Source organism: Hippocampus comes, unplaced genomic scaffold (assembly GCF_001891065.2).
Source record: "Hippocampus comes isolate QL1 unplaced genomic scaffold, H_comes_QL1_v1.1 scaffold80, whole genome shotgun sequence".
NCBI lineage: Eukaryota > Metazoa > Chordata > Actinopteri > Syngnathiformes > Syngnathidae > Hippocampus > Hippocampus comes.
This window is the reverse complement of record NW_017806164.1, coordinates 1600487-1617082: the sequence shown is the minus strand read 5'-3', so window position 1 is coordinate 1617082 and position 16596 is coordinate 1600487. Positions and strand designations below refer to the sequence as shown.

Below are 16596 nucleotides of genomic sequence, written 5' to 3'. Positions count from 1 at the left end.
TATATATATATATTTTACAAGAATAGTTTGGAATCTGAAAATATGACTGAACTGAAAAGGCTGTAATATGCACACCAGGCCAGTAGTATTAAGTAAAACTACATGTGTGGAGCAGCCTGTATTTTGAAAACACTCAATTATCCATCCATCCATCCATCCATCCACTCAACTGATGTGTTCCACCATTGTGGTTTTGGCTGTGATGTACTCGCACCTGCCCATACTGGAAACTGAAAATTAATGTTCATGTCCTCTGTTTTTATAGCTCTGGCATATTCTTTTTCTAGCCTCCAAAACACTGTTGTCATGTCGAACTGTACAAAATGACCTGATTTATTTATAGTTTCTGCTTTGAGTTAGACATAGTCTTTTTTAGACGTTAGTTGTTTCAAATGAAGAAGTTTTGCCAAGAGTGCCTGCGTTTGGCACATATCCATCGCTCACATTCACAACATTTTAGTGTCCCACACACATTAGCCATGGGAAAGAGCCAGCGGCGAGCTTCGGGCCAGGCGCCATGTTTTTTTCTATTCATTTATTTTTATGTAGTAATGTCCTGTGCGGACCAGGCCACTGTTCACATGTACACGGATATTTTGAAAAAAATGTATAGCCTTATACGGATTTTGACCATTTTCCCACACACAACATTTGTCCTCTAAAACAGCTTTTGGAAGACTGCGGTTGGGGTGAAATCTGTTTTCAGCATCTATGCGTCGATGAGGATAGTTGACCTTTTTCACTTGTTTCATCTGAAATGTTCTGCATGACCTAATGCGGTGATTTTCAGAATGCGAAATGATGAATGTGGGTAAAAAAATGAAGAATCGTTTAATTCAAAACAAATAAAATATTGAAAACATGAGACACTATCAAACATATTTAAATGAAGCTTAGTGGAGGTACAATATTTATTTAAATATTATGTGAAAGAATTATTTTTTTATTAAGTAGTTATTTTAATTTACCTTTACCTTTTGTAAATGTCGTGATGAATTGCAAACTGCATAATGTTGCACCCGGCTTACAAAAATATACTTTTTGGGGAAAAAAAACACATTTGTGCTTTTAATGAACCATGCTAGTTTCTGTATTTTAACGTTGGTCATGATGGTGATACTTTGATATGATAAGTCTTTTTCGAGGTGGTACTTGATGTCAAAATATTTGAGAATCTGATCTGATGTCTTTAAATTATTCAACCGTTTACCCTGTTCAACAACGTTATCTTAGGCCTGTAGCTTATCGGCTGATTTCATGTTATACTATTTCATGACAGACATGAGAGCATCTCATATTCATTCTTGTTATCTCCTTTGGACTGTTTGATGATCAGTTCAGCAGGCAAGCCCACCTCTCCCGTGAATTTAGCTGGGATAGGCTCCAGCACAGTCATAACCTTAATGTGTATAGGTGTCTTATAAAACGGATGGATGGGTGATACATAATATGCATCTAATAATGGGCATATCAAAATATACGACTTTGTCGATGTTGCTATTTCTTTAAACATATTTGCACATCTGCAAATGTATGGACATGGCATTTGATCCCAAGAACAAATACATGAAAGCCAACCCCTTTCGGGACTTTTGCTTTCTGAAAATGAGAACCCTATTTTCCGCACTATTGGGCGCACCTAAAAGCTTGATATTTTATATCATAAACCTTTATATTCGCTATTGAGTTGTTTCCCTGTTAGTGTTCCTATGCCATCAAGTGGCAATTATTAGCAGGAACCAATTGTAACCAAAAAGGGTTCTGCCCAACACTAATTGACATGTGCGTTTACCAACACATACTCAAACAGACAACTACTTTGTAAGCCCTGCGCAGCCATTATGAAACGAAGATAATTCCAAAAGCACCGTTAGCTACTGACTAAACGAAGGAAGAAGGAGACAAGCAAGACCTCTAAGCATATTGAGCCCCTTGTGGATGTGAACTCATGAGGTTTGTTGCCTTTTTGTAGAATCAATTGTCTTCAAAAATCTTTTGTTTTGTAATGCCATTTTTATTGAGATTTTTCACATCCGCGTTCGTGACCAGTTCTCATAGCTTTGTTCCAGCTGCAGCGGTTTTGAAGGCTCTGTATGAATAAAGCTGCATTCTATTGTACTGTAGCACGACGGTGTGTTTTGTAAACCTTCATATTATTTATAACTTTCAGGAATTTGCACTGGTTCAACAGGAAGTCTGACATGAGGTCAACACATGTAACACCTGGTTACACAAGCTCTTGACACTAAACTCCGTTTGTTCGAATTATTCTTTGTTTGAATAAAAGCGGTATGCGCTGCTGCGTTTGTTGAGGACGCCTGGGAATCACAGGGTTCTAAACTTCCTTTTATAAACGTCGAGTGTGTACGGCACTTAACTCCTTGCAACCTTGAAGCAGAGCTACAACGCTGATCTGTGATCTTGTGTACTTTTCCCACTCCCTCTGTTATATATCTCAGTAGGTTACGCAGACTACCCGAGGCAAAATAGATATAATTTTTCTTCCAGTAACACATGCTGTTACATGGTAGAGCATTTCAGATACCTTTGTTGTAAAATTCAAATTGAAGTTAGCTTCGGGCTCGCCAGGCCAACTCTTTGTTGTCTGCATTTGAGAGACTGTAGTCTGTAGAAGTAGTCTGCAGACGCAAATGCGGTTATTCGTAGAAAAAGGTGTTTTTTTTAGTGTTTTTTTTTTCTTACCCTTTGTTGGTTCCTTATGAATACTCTTATCTCTTAAGTTGGGACAGCGGGCTTGGTCATGTCACACGATTCAATGTTGTTGTGGTTAGGGATGGCATTTTACCAATTTCCCTAATTGTCCAAAGCTAAAAGTAGTTTATTCAAGTATACTATCGGTGAACTTTTTTAAATACTAAATTGGAGGCAGTATACTTTAAGTGCACTTTTTCAATACTATTTTTATAGAAACTTGACAGAAGTATGCCAAAGTATACTTGGCTTGTACTGAAAAGTACACAGACGGACACTTATAGTACACTTTTATAGTATACACTTATAGTATGAAAACGTACCCTTTATATATTTCTACTTATCCTCAAGTATACTCTATAAAGTGTGTATATATATATATATATATATATATATATATATACACACACACACACACACACACACACACACACACACACACACACACATACGACTTTTTTGTAAGGGTGGCAATGGACAAAATATATCGTCACTTGATGATTAATTGCGTGTTTTAAAATGTATTTTTTAAAAAGAATTGGACAATCTGAACTCCTGAAATACGTTCATTGCCAGTCTTTAATTAATCAGTGTCACGTTGCCGGGGGATGGGGGGTTTCCATAGTGGAGTTGTGTGTGGAAAAAGCTCAAGTGCCCTCGGTTCTTTTCTTAATCAACAGTGCCCCCGCTGGTTGTGGTTACATAGTGCTGAGCATTTTACACCCACAGTGAACGGCACACAATTAAAATCAGTCCTTATGAATCAATCATTTCCCTCGTCCCAGTAACATGAGTTCTCCGCTAGTAAACAGCAGTTATCAAAAGGACAAACGTTTATTCAATGCCTCTCATTTGTGTGTGTCTTGCCCAGCTGGTCTTAAAACATCCCAAAATGAACAGTAGCTTTGCCAAGGATTTATAATACCCAGCATACAGATTAAAAGTTTGTACATGAATCTCCGCCAGTTGAACTTCTTCATCTCCAATTTAATCTAGTTTGCTGCCTAATTGGGTTATGTTTTTGTAAGTGTTTCAATATGTTTTTTTTTTTTTTTCATTATCTGTGGCCCGGCTTTCATTCCCCCCCACCCGCTTGTATCTAAGTCACTTGTCTCCAACAAGCACATTCTGTCCATCCGTTCACTTTGTGTCGTGTCAGTGATAAACTATTAGTTGCCCCGGGACAGATCTTAAAAAATAAAATGGGCCACATTTTCAGAATGACACGTCCAAGCAAACGTGTTCACCCTAGGGCGCATATGCTGGCATCTACTCTGCAAGCATTTTTGGCAACAAAAGATCAATTAGGAAAACTTGCACACAAACATTTGATTTGTTCAGTGCTCTCTTTGTGTCTGTTTGCAACTGACCAAAGCTCATTTTCTGGCATTGAGTGTCATTGAGAAGAGACTTGGAAGCCATTTTTCAATGGCTCCAGTTGTCATTTAATGCGAAGTAGTCATTTGAAATTAACCCTTTCATGCACCCTGTAACCTGATAATATGATAAGCTGTACACTGGAGTAACCGCTGTCCCTGAAAGGGACAAAGTGGGACATTTAAATGATAGTCTAGCTGAGGCAGGATCCTAACAGAATAGTCGCAGCCAAATGTTATCATCATTTCTAGTTCAGCTGCTTTGGATTTTGCGTCACATGACGTGGTGGACTCACTTAAATATGTCTTCATTGTGCTTGCGGGAAGCTACAAGGAGGAGCTGCATGCACCTTTGGCTGAATGCTAAGATGTCCAAGTGATTTCCTTGACATGTCTCAGAGTTTAGCTCGCCAAAACTTCGTATGACGTTCTACTGATTAATTCAAAAAGTTGCCCCGGGACAGATCTTAAAAAATAAAATGGGCCACATTTTCAGAATGACACGTCCAAGCAAACGTGTTCACCCTAGGGCGCATATGCTGGCATCTACTCTGCAAGCATTTTTGGCAACAAAAGATCAATTAGGAAAACTTGCACACAAACATTTGATTTGTTCAGTGCTCTCTTTGTGTCTGTTTGCAACTGACCAAAGCTCATTTTCTGGCATTGAGTGTCATTGAGAAGAGACTTGGAAGCCATTTTTCAATGGCTCCAGTTGTCATTTAATGCGAAGTAGTCATTTGAAATTAACCCTTTCATGCACCCTGTAACCTGATAATATGATAAGCTGTACACTGGAGTAACCGCTGTCCCTGAAAGGGACAAAGTGGGACATTTAAATGATAGTCTAGCTGAGGCAGGATCCTAACAGAATAGTCGCAGCCAAATGTTATCATCATTTCTAGTTCAGCTGCTTTGGATTTTGCGTCACATGACGTGGTGGACTCACTTAAATATGTCTTCATTGTGCTTGCGGGAAGCTACAAGGAGGAGCTGCATGCACCTTTGGCTGAATGCTAAGATGTCCAAGTGATTTCCTTGACATGTCTCAGAGTTTAGCTCGCCAAAACTTCGTATGATGTTCTACTGATTAATTCAAAAGTTGATTTTTATTTTGTTGCTCCAGCATTCCACTATATTGAAAATAGATAAGCCATTTCAGAATTATGTATTTTTGCACATGCGCCTCTGTGAATAATCGTTATTATTGACTTCAGCGCGATTAAATGAATGTTTTCAATAGTACAATTCTGATATAATCCTGAATTAATGTGTTAAATATTGCATGTTCGCAATCACTTCACCGTTCTGCAAGCGTGCTTGTGACATGCACTGCAATTTCCTTCTCAGTGGTTTTCTTGGAATCAATGATCGTTTGGAAAGGTGAAGGCTCACCAGTGGCCATGATTGTGCTGCAGTTGCGTCTTTTTTTTTGTTGTTTTTGCGGTGCTTGAACTCTATGACTCACTTATTCTCTCTCAACTGTTAAAGCGCCATTGATTCCAAAACGGGAACGTCTATTTTGAAGCACACCCTCACCCTGCTGTCAATTTGTTCACCAGAAAACTGTATACTGCTTAAACAACCTTTGCTACACTGTTCTTCTATATTTGGATGAAATATGAAGCTACTGACAGCCTGTGATATAGAAATTCTGGTAAATAACGCATTTTTAAACATAGTTACAAATGGCTCATTTCAAACCTGTGCTGTCTGTGATACAAGTCTGTGCTACGATACACACAAAAACTCCATTCCCTTTTCTGAAAATACTTTCGACAAAATGTTGGCGTGTCTTGTAACATGAGAGAGGTGGCTAATATCGAACCTGAAAGCGGGCCTTAACCCGCTTCTTGCAGTCCTGTTTGATGTGGTTAAAGCTGTCGAGTTCTTTCAAAACAAACTCAACCAACCTTGTCATTCTGGACGTTGCGTTATCCACTTAGAACCAAAACGGACCTTCGATCCTGCCTTCTAAATCAGACACAGTATGGAGAAGAATGTTAATAACCCTGCCATGTTAAAATGATTTTTAAAAAAAGATAAACGTTTGAGCCCAGAAGATATATCTGCTCGGAGCCTGGCCGTAATATATCACCTGGGGTTTTCTATGTCTACGACCACGAGGCGCTCTGAAGCCTCCACGCCACTGTGAAGCCTCACAGCCACAAACTCAAATGGTGAAAAACAGTTTAAGGGCACAATTGACTAAAACGTGGTCCTCAGTCTTTGCATGTCTTTTCAGCTATTATCTTCAAACATATATGATGTCTTTAAAAACCAAGGTATGTGTAATGTGTACAAGTAACACGAGAGAATTTGTCAGTAGTATGGACTGCCAGGCAGAGATGGACAGGAAGATCCAGATGGGCAGTCACGACAGATGGATGCAGCAACAAAAAGCACACAGGCAAGCTGACTGATTGGTCATCTGACTGTAAAGATAACTCTCACGGAGGCGGCTGTCTCATTTCATGAGCTGGATGACTGACCGGACAGCAGACCGACAGTATCGTCCGTGCCATATTTTACAGCAAGCCCACTTACTTTAGAATAGATGTCAACTAGCTGTAGGATCAATGGGTTGCCCTGATTATGAGGGAGTGTGCAGTGCAACAATCTAAGAAGGTGAGACGGAGAGAAATGACGCGGCCAAGATGGCCCATCTGTACAGGCGATTACTGTTCATTACGTGAGTGACAGTCGTGCGTCTGTGTGTGTTTGTGTGTCTTGGCCAACGCTCAGGACACATTTCATTGCTCTGACTTAGCCCAAGGTAATGGGGTATGTCCTTTTTTTTTGGCTGCATTGATTGGCATGGACTCTAGATATACGGGATTGATCACAGTTTTCTTATTCATCAACAGATGAAAAGCAATCCCGAGTTTCTGTTCGACTGTGAAAAATAGAAGCTCGCTGAATTTCAGTTGCAGACTCCAAAAGTAAACATCATGTTACCAACTGAAGCAAACCCAATCCCATGTAATCCCTCAAAACAACAGAAATGTGGTATTACATAAATTCATGTTTGATGTTGTTTTTTGGTTCTTTTGGATTTTTTTTTTTTTTTTTTTTTTCTCGAGGAGGGGGAATTTAGAATAACTCATGTCCAGGGTAGCATTTCTCCTGTTCTCTGAAAGGCATGACTCTGCATCAGTAATTAAGGATGTAGTGGCAATAATTTGGTATTTTAACAAAAGCTTATGTTAACTTTGGAAAGGATACAAAACGCTTGCTCGGATAGTGCAATCAACTTAAACTAGGTTGACAGCATTTTAAAGAATTGTGTTAATTCGTTTCATTAAATAAAAATATAATGTTACATTGTGCCTCTGTTGTGACATAATTGACCCTTTTGGTGGTGGTATTGCAAATCAATCAACTAAAAAGTCAACATTGAGTTCTTTTGCCCCTCCCTGAGTCGTCAACTCGTCACGGCGGAGGGGCTTGTGTGACCCAATAGCCCAAAGTTTTCTGGGGCTTGATGCCCCCTGGCAGGGTCATCCATGGCAAAGAGTTCCTCGCGGAAGAAAATGGATGGCTGGATGATTTTTCTGCACATTCCACTTAAGAATAGAATGGCTTGACATTTTCCTTTATTGCTTGTTAAAGCTCTAAAGTATTGCACAAAGTGATCAAGAAATGGGTCATCAGTTTCAGTAACATTTACTACAAAAAATATGAGAAAGTCTGATACACTGTGTACTGAACGGACTGCACAAAATGATGCAATACTTTGTCTGTCCAGTCCCTTCACATATTTCACTCCCCTTGGTCATGTCCTTAGTGCTTTTTTTTCCCCATTTGCTCTCTTAACTCTCTTTCCATTTGTCTTTTTGTTTGTTGCTTTCCACAAGCTCCATTACTTTGTTTGTCTGTCCCTTTTGTCCTTGCTTTGAGGCCAAATCACTTTTTTTCTGGGATTTTTTTTTTTTTTTTTTTCATAGACCCCCATGTTACTTTTGGATTGATGACATAGATTGTTCTCATTGTTCCTGCCTGTACTTTTTCAGAGGTTGTCTTTGTCACCCTTGGCCAACTCTTTATGAACCAAATCATTTCACTGTCTGATGATGTTTTTATTGCCATTGAATTATCCTATCTGCATTTCAATTTTATGTTGAATGGAATGTCCAATCATCCATCCATTTTCTAATCCATTTATCCTCACGAGGGGCACAGGGCGTACTGGAGCCTATCCCAGCTGTCTTCGGGCAGTAGGCTGGGGACACCCTGAACTGGTTGCCAGCCAATAGCATGGCACACATAGACGAACAACCATCCGTGCTGTAATGAGATGTTTCTTTTTAAATTACATGTATTACATTAAAAATTTGGGGCGGCTCAGTGGAAGAGTGGTTAGCGCATTGACCTCACAGTGTAAAGGCACCGTGTTCGATTCCAGCTCCAGCCTTCCTGTGTGGACTTTGCATGTTCTCCCCGTGCCTTCATGGGTTTTCTCCGGGTGCTCCGTTTACTCCCACATTCCAAAAAAAATGCGTGGTAGGCTGATTGAACACTCAAAAATCATCCCTAGGTGTAAGTGTGCGCGTGGATGGTTGTTCGTCTCTGTATGTGCTGCGATTGGCTGGCAAAAAGGAGAAACATATATCTTTGTCAAAGTTAGCCATGAACCTGGAGGCGCTGGAGAGAGTCAACTTGTTGTGTGAGCCTTGTGAGCTAGTGGGTTAACTGTGTGCGTCTGCGCGCTGGATTTCCGTCTTTTTCAAGTTTGTCATCGTCAAATGCTGACAGTGTTTTTCTTGGTGACTGTGACACAAGCACAAACCAATCAGCTTGCATGAAGATCAGATGTGTTGTGAAAGGTTTATTTAGGTTCACACGGCCATTTAGGATATTCAGTCAAAATCACTTCAATGGGATCTTTATAATACATTTACATCTAATTAGCAGGCTTGTTCCTACCCGTTTTAAATGTACTTACTCAAAAGGGAAACCAATTTCAGTCAATTGTGACATTAGTGTCAGTCAAACAGTTACTACTTAGATGAATAGAAGCAATGATTGGCAATTTACAGGCGATCAACAGAGGTAATTTGACATCTAAAATACTTGAAGTGCCCCATATCCGGGCACCATTTCTCAAATTTGCAGGTGCGTATGCAGCACTACCAACTAGCCGCCAGTATACATTATTTTATATAAAAGCGCACATGTCAATAGACACTGTGCAATTCTGTCCTCAAATAGAAAAAAGTATTATTATTCAAGTAGTTTCAATATAATTCTAATTACTGGTGTTATACAGCCAGTTCAAAAATTATTTGCTTTGTTCTGACGGTTTTGCACTGATCACCTGAGGCTGCAAGGCATGTGGGCATAATGCTGTGGCCCGTGAATGAATATAAACATTGTGTAATCCAGGGATGGGCAACTTCGATCCTCGAAGGTCGCTACCCGGCATGTTTTAGAGGTTTCCCTCCTGCAACACACCGGGTTCGAAGGACCAGCTCATCAGCAAGCTCTGTAGAAGCCTGATAATCATCCTGATCATTTGAATCAGGGGGAAACATCTAAAACGTTCTAATAGCAGAGCCTCAAAGACCGGAGAGGCACAGCTCTGGTCTAAACATTTATCTGGTGATTTGAAGAATGACACCATCACCAAGGGCATTTCACTCCAGTTTCAGTGTTGTTTCTATGTATGTTGTATTTATTTGCTTTTGTTATCTAACCTTGCTGTGACATTTGAAAGATGTATGAAATTTGACTTGAGTTCCCCATAACAAAACACTTTTCATTGACTGTACAATAATTTGGCGTCATTATCCAGGCAGCAGTCTGTTCCAGCCCTCTCAATTTTTTTTTGTTTTTTTTTTTTGTTCCTTATCTGTGAGTCGTCCCTTTTCCGCTCCCCCAATCGTTCAGTCGTCACCTCTCTATTAATCTTGAGAAGGCCATTACAGATTCCATTACAGACTGAAACTCATATTTTTTGTATCCGAAATGGGATTTTTCACATCATTAAACAGTGCAACTCACTGTTAAATGTAAACTCCTTTAATTACTGTTTATTGCTGTGCATGTTAGGGCTTGCTAACAGATTTCAGTATTCCATTTTTCAAAGGAAATGGGAGGAAAAGGTCCCAGCGTACCTAACGAGCAGGGAGGTCTGGGCTTGTGATTTAAGCACAATGTCACCAGGTGGATTAGCCTAACTTGTTTAGACTGCTCTTCAAAGTGTGCAAATTGTTTTATGGGGTGATCGTGATGCGTTGAAAATAATTTTCCCCATGTTCTGTTTTTCATAGGTTGTCAGGGTTCATGCTGCCTTCTCCTATTGTCAGCACCGGATCTATATTGGCCTTGTGGTTTACCACCGATTTTGCCGTCAGTGCACAGGGCTTCAAAGCCGTCTACGAAGGTAAGTTCACATTTGGACAGTTTGTGTGATTTGCGAAATTTCTCTGATGATCAGAAACGGGGGCAAAGTGTCACTTCCAGTTAATAGTATCGTAAATCTGGTCACATTAGCCTCAACTTAGGTACACTATTTGGATCCAGGAGATACAAAAGGCTTTTAGGGTGATAGCGATGCACAGGTAACATTCCGAATGAGTGTTTTATTTCTGCGGCTGTGGTTTGCATCTGTGATTAACTGCACCACATCAGATCATTCTCATAGGTTGCAGTCTTTATTTATTTTTGCTGTTTAAAAGCAGAGTCTGATTTTGTCCCTCTTTTTTGTTTTTTTTGTTTTTGTGGTTATTTTTTTCTTTTTGAGACGTGTATTTATCGGAAATGCAGTTGGACAGAATGAGGTTTGAGAAGTGACTGACAAAGAGAAAACAGAATGGAGCAAAAGCAACAGAGGGCAAGAACAGTATAACAGCAGCAAATGAAAACAATGTTACCGAGGAGTTCTTATCTATATGTGAACTGCATGGGAAGACAGTGTGACACTCTGTGAGGATATGACACAACAAGCAGCAAATAGGACATGACAGCATCGGACAGGTCGAATGAGTTGGTGTATGTTGATAGCTCCCCCATGTCATGCCATGAGCCTCTTGAATACTCAGCTTCCACCCCATTACTATGACCACCGATCATGGCAATCATTGTCTGAATATTTTGCAGTTCAACGCCATTGCAAATGACTGGAGATTTAAGCTCATCCTTTCACATTCATCCTGTGTTTGCCTGAGATAAAAAAATCCGGGTGAGACATACATTGGCGTTAGTGTTGGTGTCAGTCCTCAGAACAGACAAATCAGAAGGTAGCGTCTCGTGTTGAATAGGCGATATTTTTCCCGGGTGGAGGATGCAAGTGAGCCTGGGCTCCGCTGGTGATTTATGAGAAGAGCTGCCCATGTTAATGATTCTGTGTGGGTGACTCACAGCTCGCTGCTCCTGTCTTCGTCTCCCCAGTATCAGTCGGAGCTGGTATGAGTGTTTACACAGTGTAAATGCAAGGCTATCTTGTCATTTACTGATGTGTGTTCTTCACTGCCTCACCGAAGGTGTGCGTGCGCTACCACCAGCGCGTGTTGTGTGATGAACCCCTTCTCTCTACAAGCGGCAACCGCTGTTTGATTCTGCTGTACCTAGTGGCACTGAAAGGCTGGGCCCTGATCATTTGGACACACGAAATAAATGCACACGCACACAGACACGCATACTTGTATGACAGGGGTGAATATGAATAATGAGTTCCAATCATCAGCGACAAACTCAAATGACCACATATGTAGTGTTTCTAATTAAAAGTGAAATACAGACGCAATAAGTGGTCTTAAATTGTATTTCTTTGTTAACATATGTGAAATGGCACAATAGGCTCACCAGCGATAATTAATTAAATCATTACAGATAATTTGATTATGTTGAACCATCACTGGGGTCTGAATGGGGGATGTAGCTTGACCTCCTACTGCTGATGTCATGTTGTTTTTCTTTGGGAGCAAAGTAATTGTGTCTGAATCAACAGCGCTTTTGCAGGAGTAGAGCAAGAATACAAACGATTACATCGGAGATAGGGGGTGAAATTAACCAAGAGAAGCTGGAAGGTAGAAATTAACATTTCTTGACCGCGACTAAAATCAGCTTGATTTGTGGTTGATTGTTGCACGGGTCACAAATGGAAAATATTTGTGTTAGCAAAGCTTTTGGAGTCAATCGTGCATCCTTCATAAACGCCCCTTGAGAATGGAGTGCCTTCCTAATATCCTTTCCTTTTATATTTTTAGCACTGTGAATACAGATTTGGTTCAATTTTGTTATTTTTTTTTCGAGGAAATGTTTGCATTGATATTCCAGTCACCATTTTTCCACCTCGACTGAGTGCCTTTCTAGTTTAACGTTTTGACTGAAGTTAAACACGTCTATGATTTTATGGAAGGAGACCAAACCGAATTAGCCGTGTTCACACACCGCTAATAGATGAAGTCTAAAGAGAGGGACATAGTCTGGGGGAGGGGGAGAGGAGAGGGGGAAGGGACAATGTACAGCGAGTGCTTTAAATGAAGCCATAAGTAATGGAAAGCAATCCCTCACTGATAAAAAGCCAAGTTTGCAAACCTACCCTGCCGAGACAAGATAACATCAATTAATTTGGCCCCAAAGCCAGAGGAGAGCAGCGGGGGAGAGGTGTGAATGGAGACATTTAAAATGAGAAGGGAGATGACTGGGAGCAGGAGGGAAGCATGGGAGGCGCACAGAGGGAATTGTATCTGTCTGTAATCGGACATTAGGGAGAAAACTCAATATTAATGGATGAGAAGGGAGAAATGCTGAGGACATCATCATCATTATCAACATCAAAGCTAATAGTAAGAGCAATGTTGTATCTTGATGAAATGATGTAGAGATCCAGTGGGATTTGTGTCACATGCAAACTTCCCATCTCCCTCAGCTCATCTTGTTCTTTAAAAATAAAACACTTTGAAAATTAAGCAAAAAGAAAATGGTCACATGATGTATTTGTCATGTTCGTGTGTGTTGCGTCATGTGTCTCTCAACTGTTTCCCAAGTTCAAGCTGGAAACTTAAATGCTTGTTTTTGCCCTCATGGTGCCAAACGCTAAAAGGTATAAATATTTATTCCTTGAGTAAAAGATTGCCTCTCCTGAAATGAGTTTCAAATTGTCGCTTAGCAACAAGGACCAGTGCCAGAACTTCCCCTGAGCATTTGTTAAGTGCTGCGATGTAAAAGTGCAAAGGCAGCGCCAGGACTGTCCCACACAGAGGAAATATTGTGGAACTTGCAACATTATTTGTGCTGCTACTAATTTAAAAGCGGTTTCCAAACAGGACAGATTTCTGCAGATTCCCAAATGGACCAAAATGGGTCACAGCTTATCAACCCCCACCCTCCCTCCATTTTCTACAATGCTTGTCCTCTTTGAGCCCATGGAGCCCATCCCAGGCAAGGTACTTCCTGGACAGGTCGCCAGTCAATCTTAAGGCTCATATGTAGACAAACAACCATTCGGTCTCTCTAGACAATTTAGGGGCCTTTTGAAATATGGAGGCGAAGCCAAACTAACAGGAGGATTCCCACGCAGCTGTAGTGAGAACATACGAACGCCACACAGAAGCACCAGAGCTAATATTCAAATCCCGAATCTCACAAATGTGCAAACCTCGAGCCGAGTATGCCAAGTCACAACTGAATATTGGATCATTTTGCCTCTCATGAAGAGAGATAATGATCACATTCTTTTTGTTCAACTACATAAGGATAATAGTAGACAATTTCAAAATAATGACGTTTAAGGGATGTAATTATCCTACATAAATGGAGAACTATTTGAATGGGTAGATGTGATTTAATTTGGCATCTCCACGAAGGACATTTTTTAAATTCTCAATTTTACATCTCGAAAAAAGCTGCCTGAATTAGTCGAGCTTATGAAGTAGAAATTTTATCGAGTGTTTGTGGGGGTTTTCCTCGTGGGACGGCATCTCTGTGGTAAAGAAAAAAAAATACTCCTATCTTTCTTTTATCTGTTTTATTTTATATTTGATATTTTTTTAACCTGTCTTTAAGCCTCATGTATGTCCCCGTTTGTTCACTTGCCTCAATTTGCTGCTGGTTACTTTATTTATTTATTTTCCTGTTGAGGGACTTGAATGCAAGATGACTTGGAAGCCCATTAAAGAGGCTTTGACCATGAAAATCATGCACACACAGACAGGCTCCAACCTATTTCATAAACATGCATGCAGTACATGCAAACATGTATGACTGATGGAGATTACTTTGAATTCTCTTTGGGAAATTCCACAGAGGGAAAACGAATCAAGGTGACAAGGAAAAACAAAAGTCAGACACTTCTACGTGTCCACTATGTCGGTTGTTGTCTGATGTGTCCAGTTATCCTGCACATCGGTCTTAAAACCCTCCCTAGCTACAAAACGTAGAGGATGTTAAAAATACAATAAACTGGTTCCAGTCCATGCAGCTGCTTTTAAAACAGCTTCTACTTTTTTAGAAAGACTTTTTTTTTTTTTACAAGATTTTGGAGTGAGTCCGTGGACCTGCAGACTCCCAATCTGTTGTAGTTGATCCCAATTTTTTGGGGTTCATCTGTGTCAAGTTCTTTCACATCAACCTTATACAAATCATGGGCAAAGCTTTGTACAGAGGAAACAAAAAGGGGCCTTCCCTGTGGTAGTCATGACTTCACCTGTATGACTTGTGCAGTGGTATTATTCTACTCGTGGCAGATGAGGACGGGGCCGGCCCACCGATCGCAAAAATCTGTGTAGAGCTGAATCTCATTGAAATGCATTTGGGGCGAGGTGGTTTGGGATTGTTTTTTGTCACCCTATAAATTCGTCAATAAACGCTGTTGAACATTCAAAATGCATTTTCTACGAAAAGCATTGGGAAAATGGGGTGGAGGGGGATAAGAAACAAAACAAAACAAAAAAACAAGAAAAGATAATTACAAAAGATTTAAAAAATAATCCAGGAGTATGCAAATGCATGGGTGCTGAACCACAAGTATGCGGTGGTGGTGGTGGTGGTGGGGGGGACTCTATTGATAAATCTTTTTGAAGTGGTTTGTTTTGCTTCTTTTGTGTTCAAAATGTGAGCTACTGGCATATACATTTTTAAACTTACATAAAGTAAGATGCATAGGTTGTTGGGTGTGTTTCATTTTGATTTAAGATCCATTTGAAATAGTGTGACAGGTGGATATTGAGTGTGCTGTAATTCTTTATCCATTGTGCATTTGGGCAGAAGCATGGTGACATTATTAAGATACATGAGAAATATTTTGAGAACCAAAAAAGTGGAGAACCAAGTTCTTTAGTCGATGGTGTAATTTTATTTCTCCCTCATTACTCGTTAAATTACTATTTGTTTTCTTTCATGAGTCTGGACTCATAAACACCCACTCGGAACAACTTCCAAAACTTTCTGTCTTGATGTACAGCTTTGCACCAACACCGGCAAGAGCCTTGTGCGGTCACGACTTCTGAATGCAAAAGGATTGCAGTTTCCTGCTTTGGCAATTCGGGTCCTTCGACATGTTGTTACCCGTGAGAGAAGGCTTTTCATCTGTAGTCTTTTTTTTTTTTTTTTTTGAAGCCTCCAGCCAGATAGTTTTCTTAGTGGCGCCTTTATTTTTCGGAGTTTCATCTCAACCAATCTCAAAGGGGAGCACATAAGAATGTCAGAAGATTGCAGTTGTGAAATGCATCTTTTCAAATCATATGGAAAATATACGGGATGTTGGCAGTGAGACGAAACTATATTTAAAGGAGTGACATTGCTTTCAGTTTTCCAAGGAAGATGTTTTGTAATAGTGTCACATGCTACGGCATTATTTTATTCAAGGTATGGTCTCAGTCTACTGTTCCTCGCGGCATCAATTATTCATATTTTAATATTTAAATATGCTCTCTGCTATTGTGGAATTCAGATTGTTGTCATGAATCCCAAAGATCACCTGACTGTGGTTGTCCTCTGTCTCAATCTGCTCCATTCTTTGTGTGTATTTCTTTGAATTTAGTTGGTCGATGGACGTCAGGAGAAATTAAAAGTAATTAAGAAGCTAAATACTGATAGGCTCATTCATGTACAGTATAACACTGCTCAAGCAAATTTCAAAGGTATTCAGTATATATTACAGTCATGTTCAAAAGTTGATTTAAAGGGATTCAAGCATCCATCCATTTTTAACACCGCTTATCCTGAAGAGGGTCGCGGGGAGTTGCTGGAGCCTATCCCAGCTGATTTAGGGCGAAAGGCAGACCACACCCTGAACTCGTCGCCAGTCAGTCAGAGGGCAACTAGAGAGACAAACGACCGACCATTCACGCCCACATCCGCATCGTCACTGGGTGGGAACCAATCCCACGCTGCCTGCATACAAGTCCGGGTTGAGTGAACGCTGGCGCGTCTGGCTGCCGCTGCTCACCCGCTATTATTCTTTTTTAGCGTTTGTTTTACGGGTTTTTTTACGGTTTACTCTTGTCATGGGAGAAACCCTCCTCTCCTGTCGCAATTCGTTGTGGTTTTGGACCGTCGGTCG

At 40.3% G+C, this 16596-nt stretch overlaps 1 protein-coding gene across 2 annotated transcripts in view; it reads left to right on the top strand.

Annotated features, from left to right (window-relative positions):
* LOC109531522 (CUB and sushi domain-containing protein 1) overlaps positions 1–16596 on the top strand; it is a 345015-nt gene that overhangs the window by 109787 nt on the left and 218632 nt on the right. For both annotated transcript variants that reach the window (XM_019895847.1, XM_019895846.1), the window contains exon 3: positions 10361–10473. In XM_019895847.1, coding sequence (XP_019751406.1) covers positions 10361–10473 — 113 coding nt within the window. The remainder of the gene's footprint in view (positions 1–10360; positions 10474–16596) is intronic.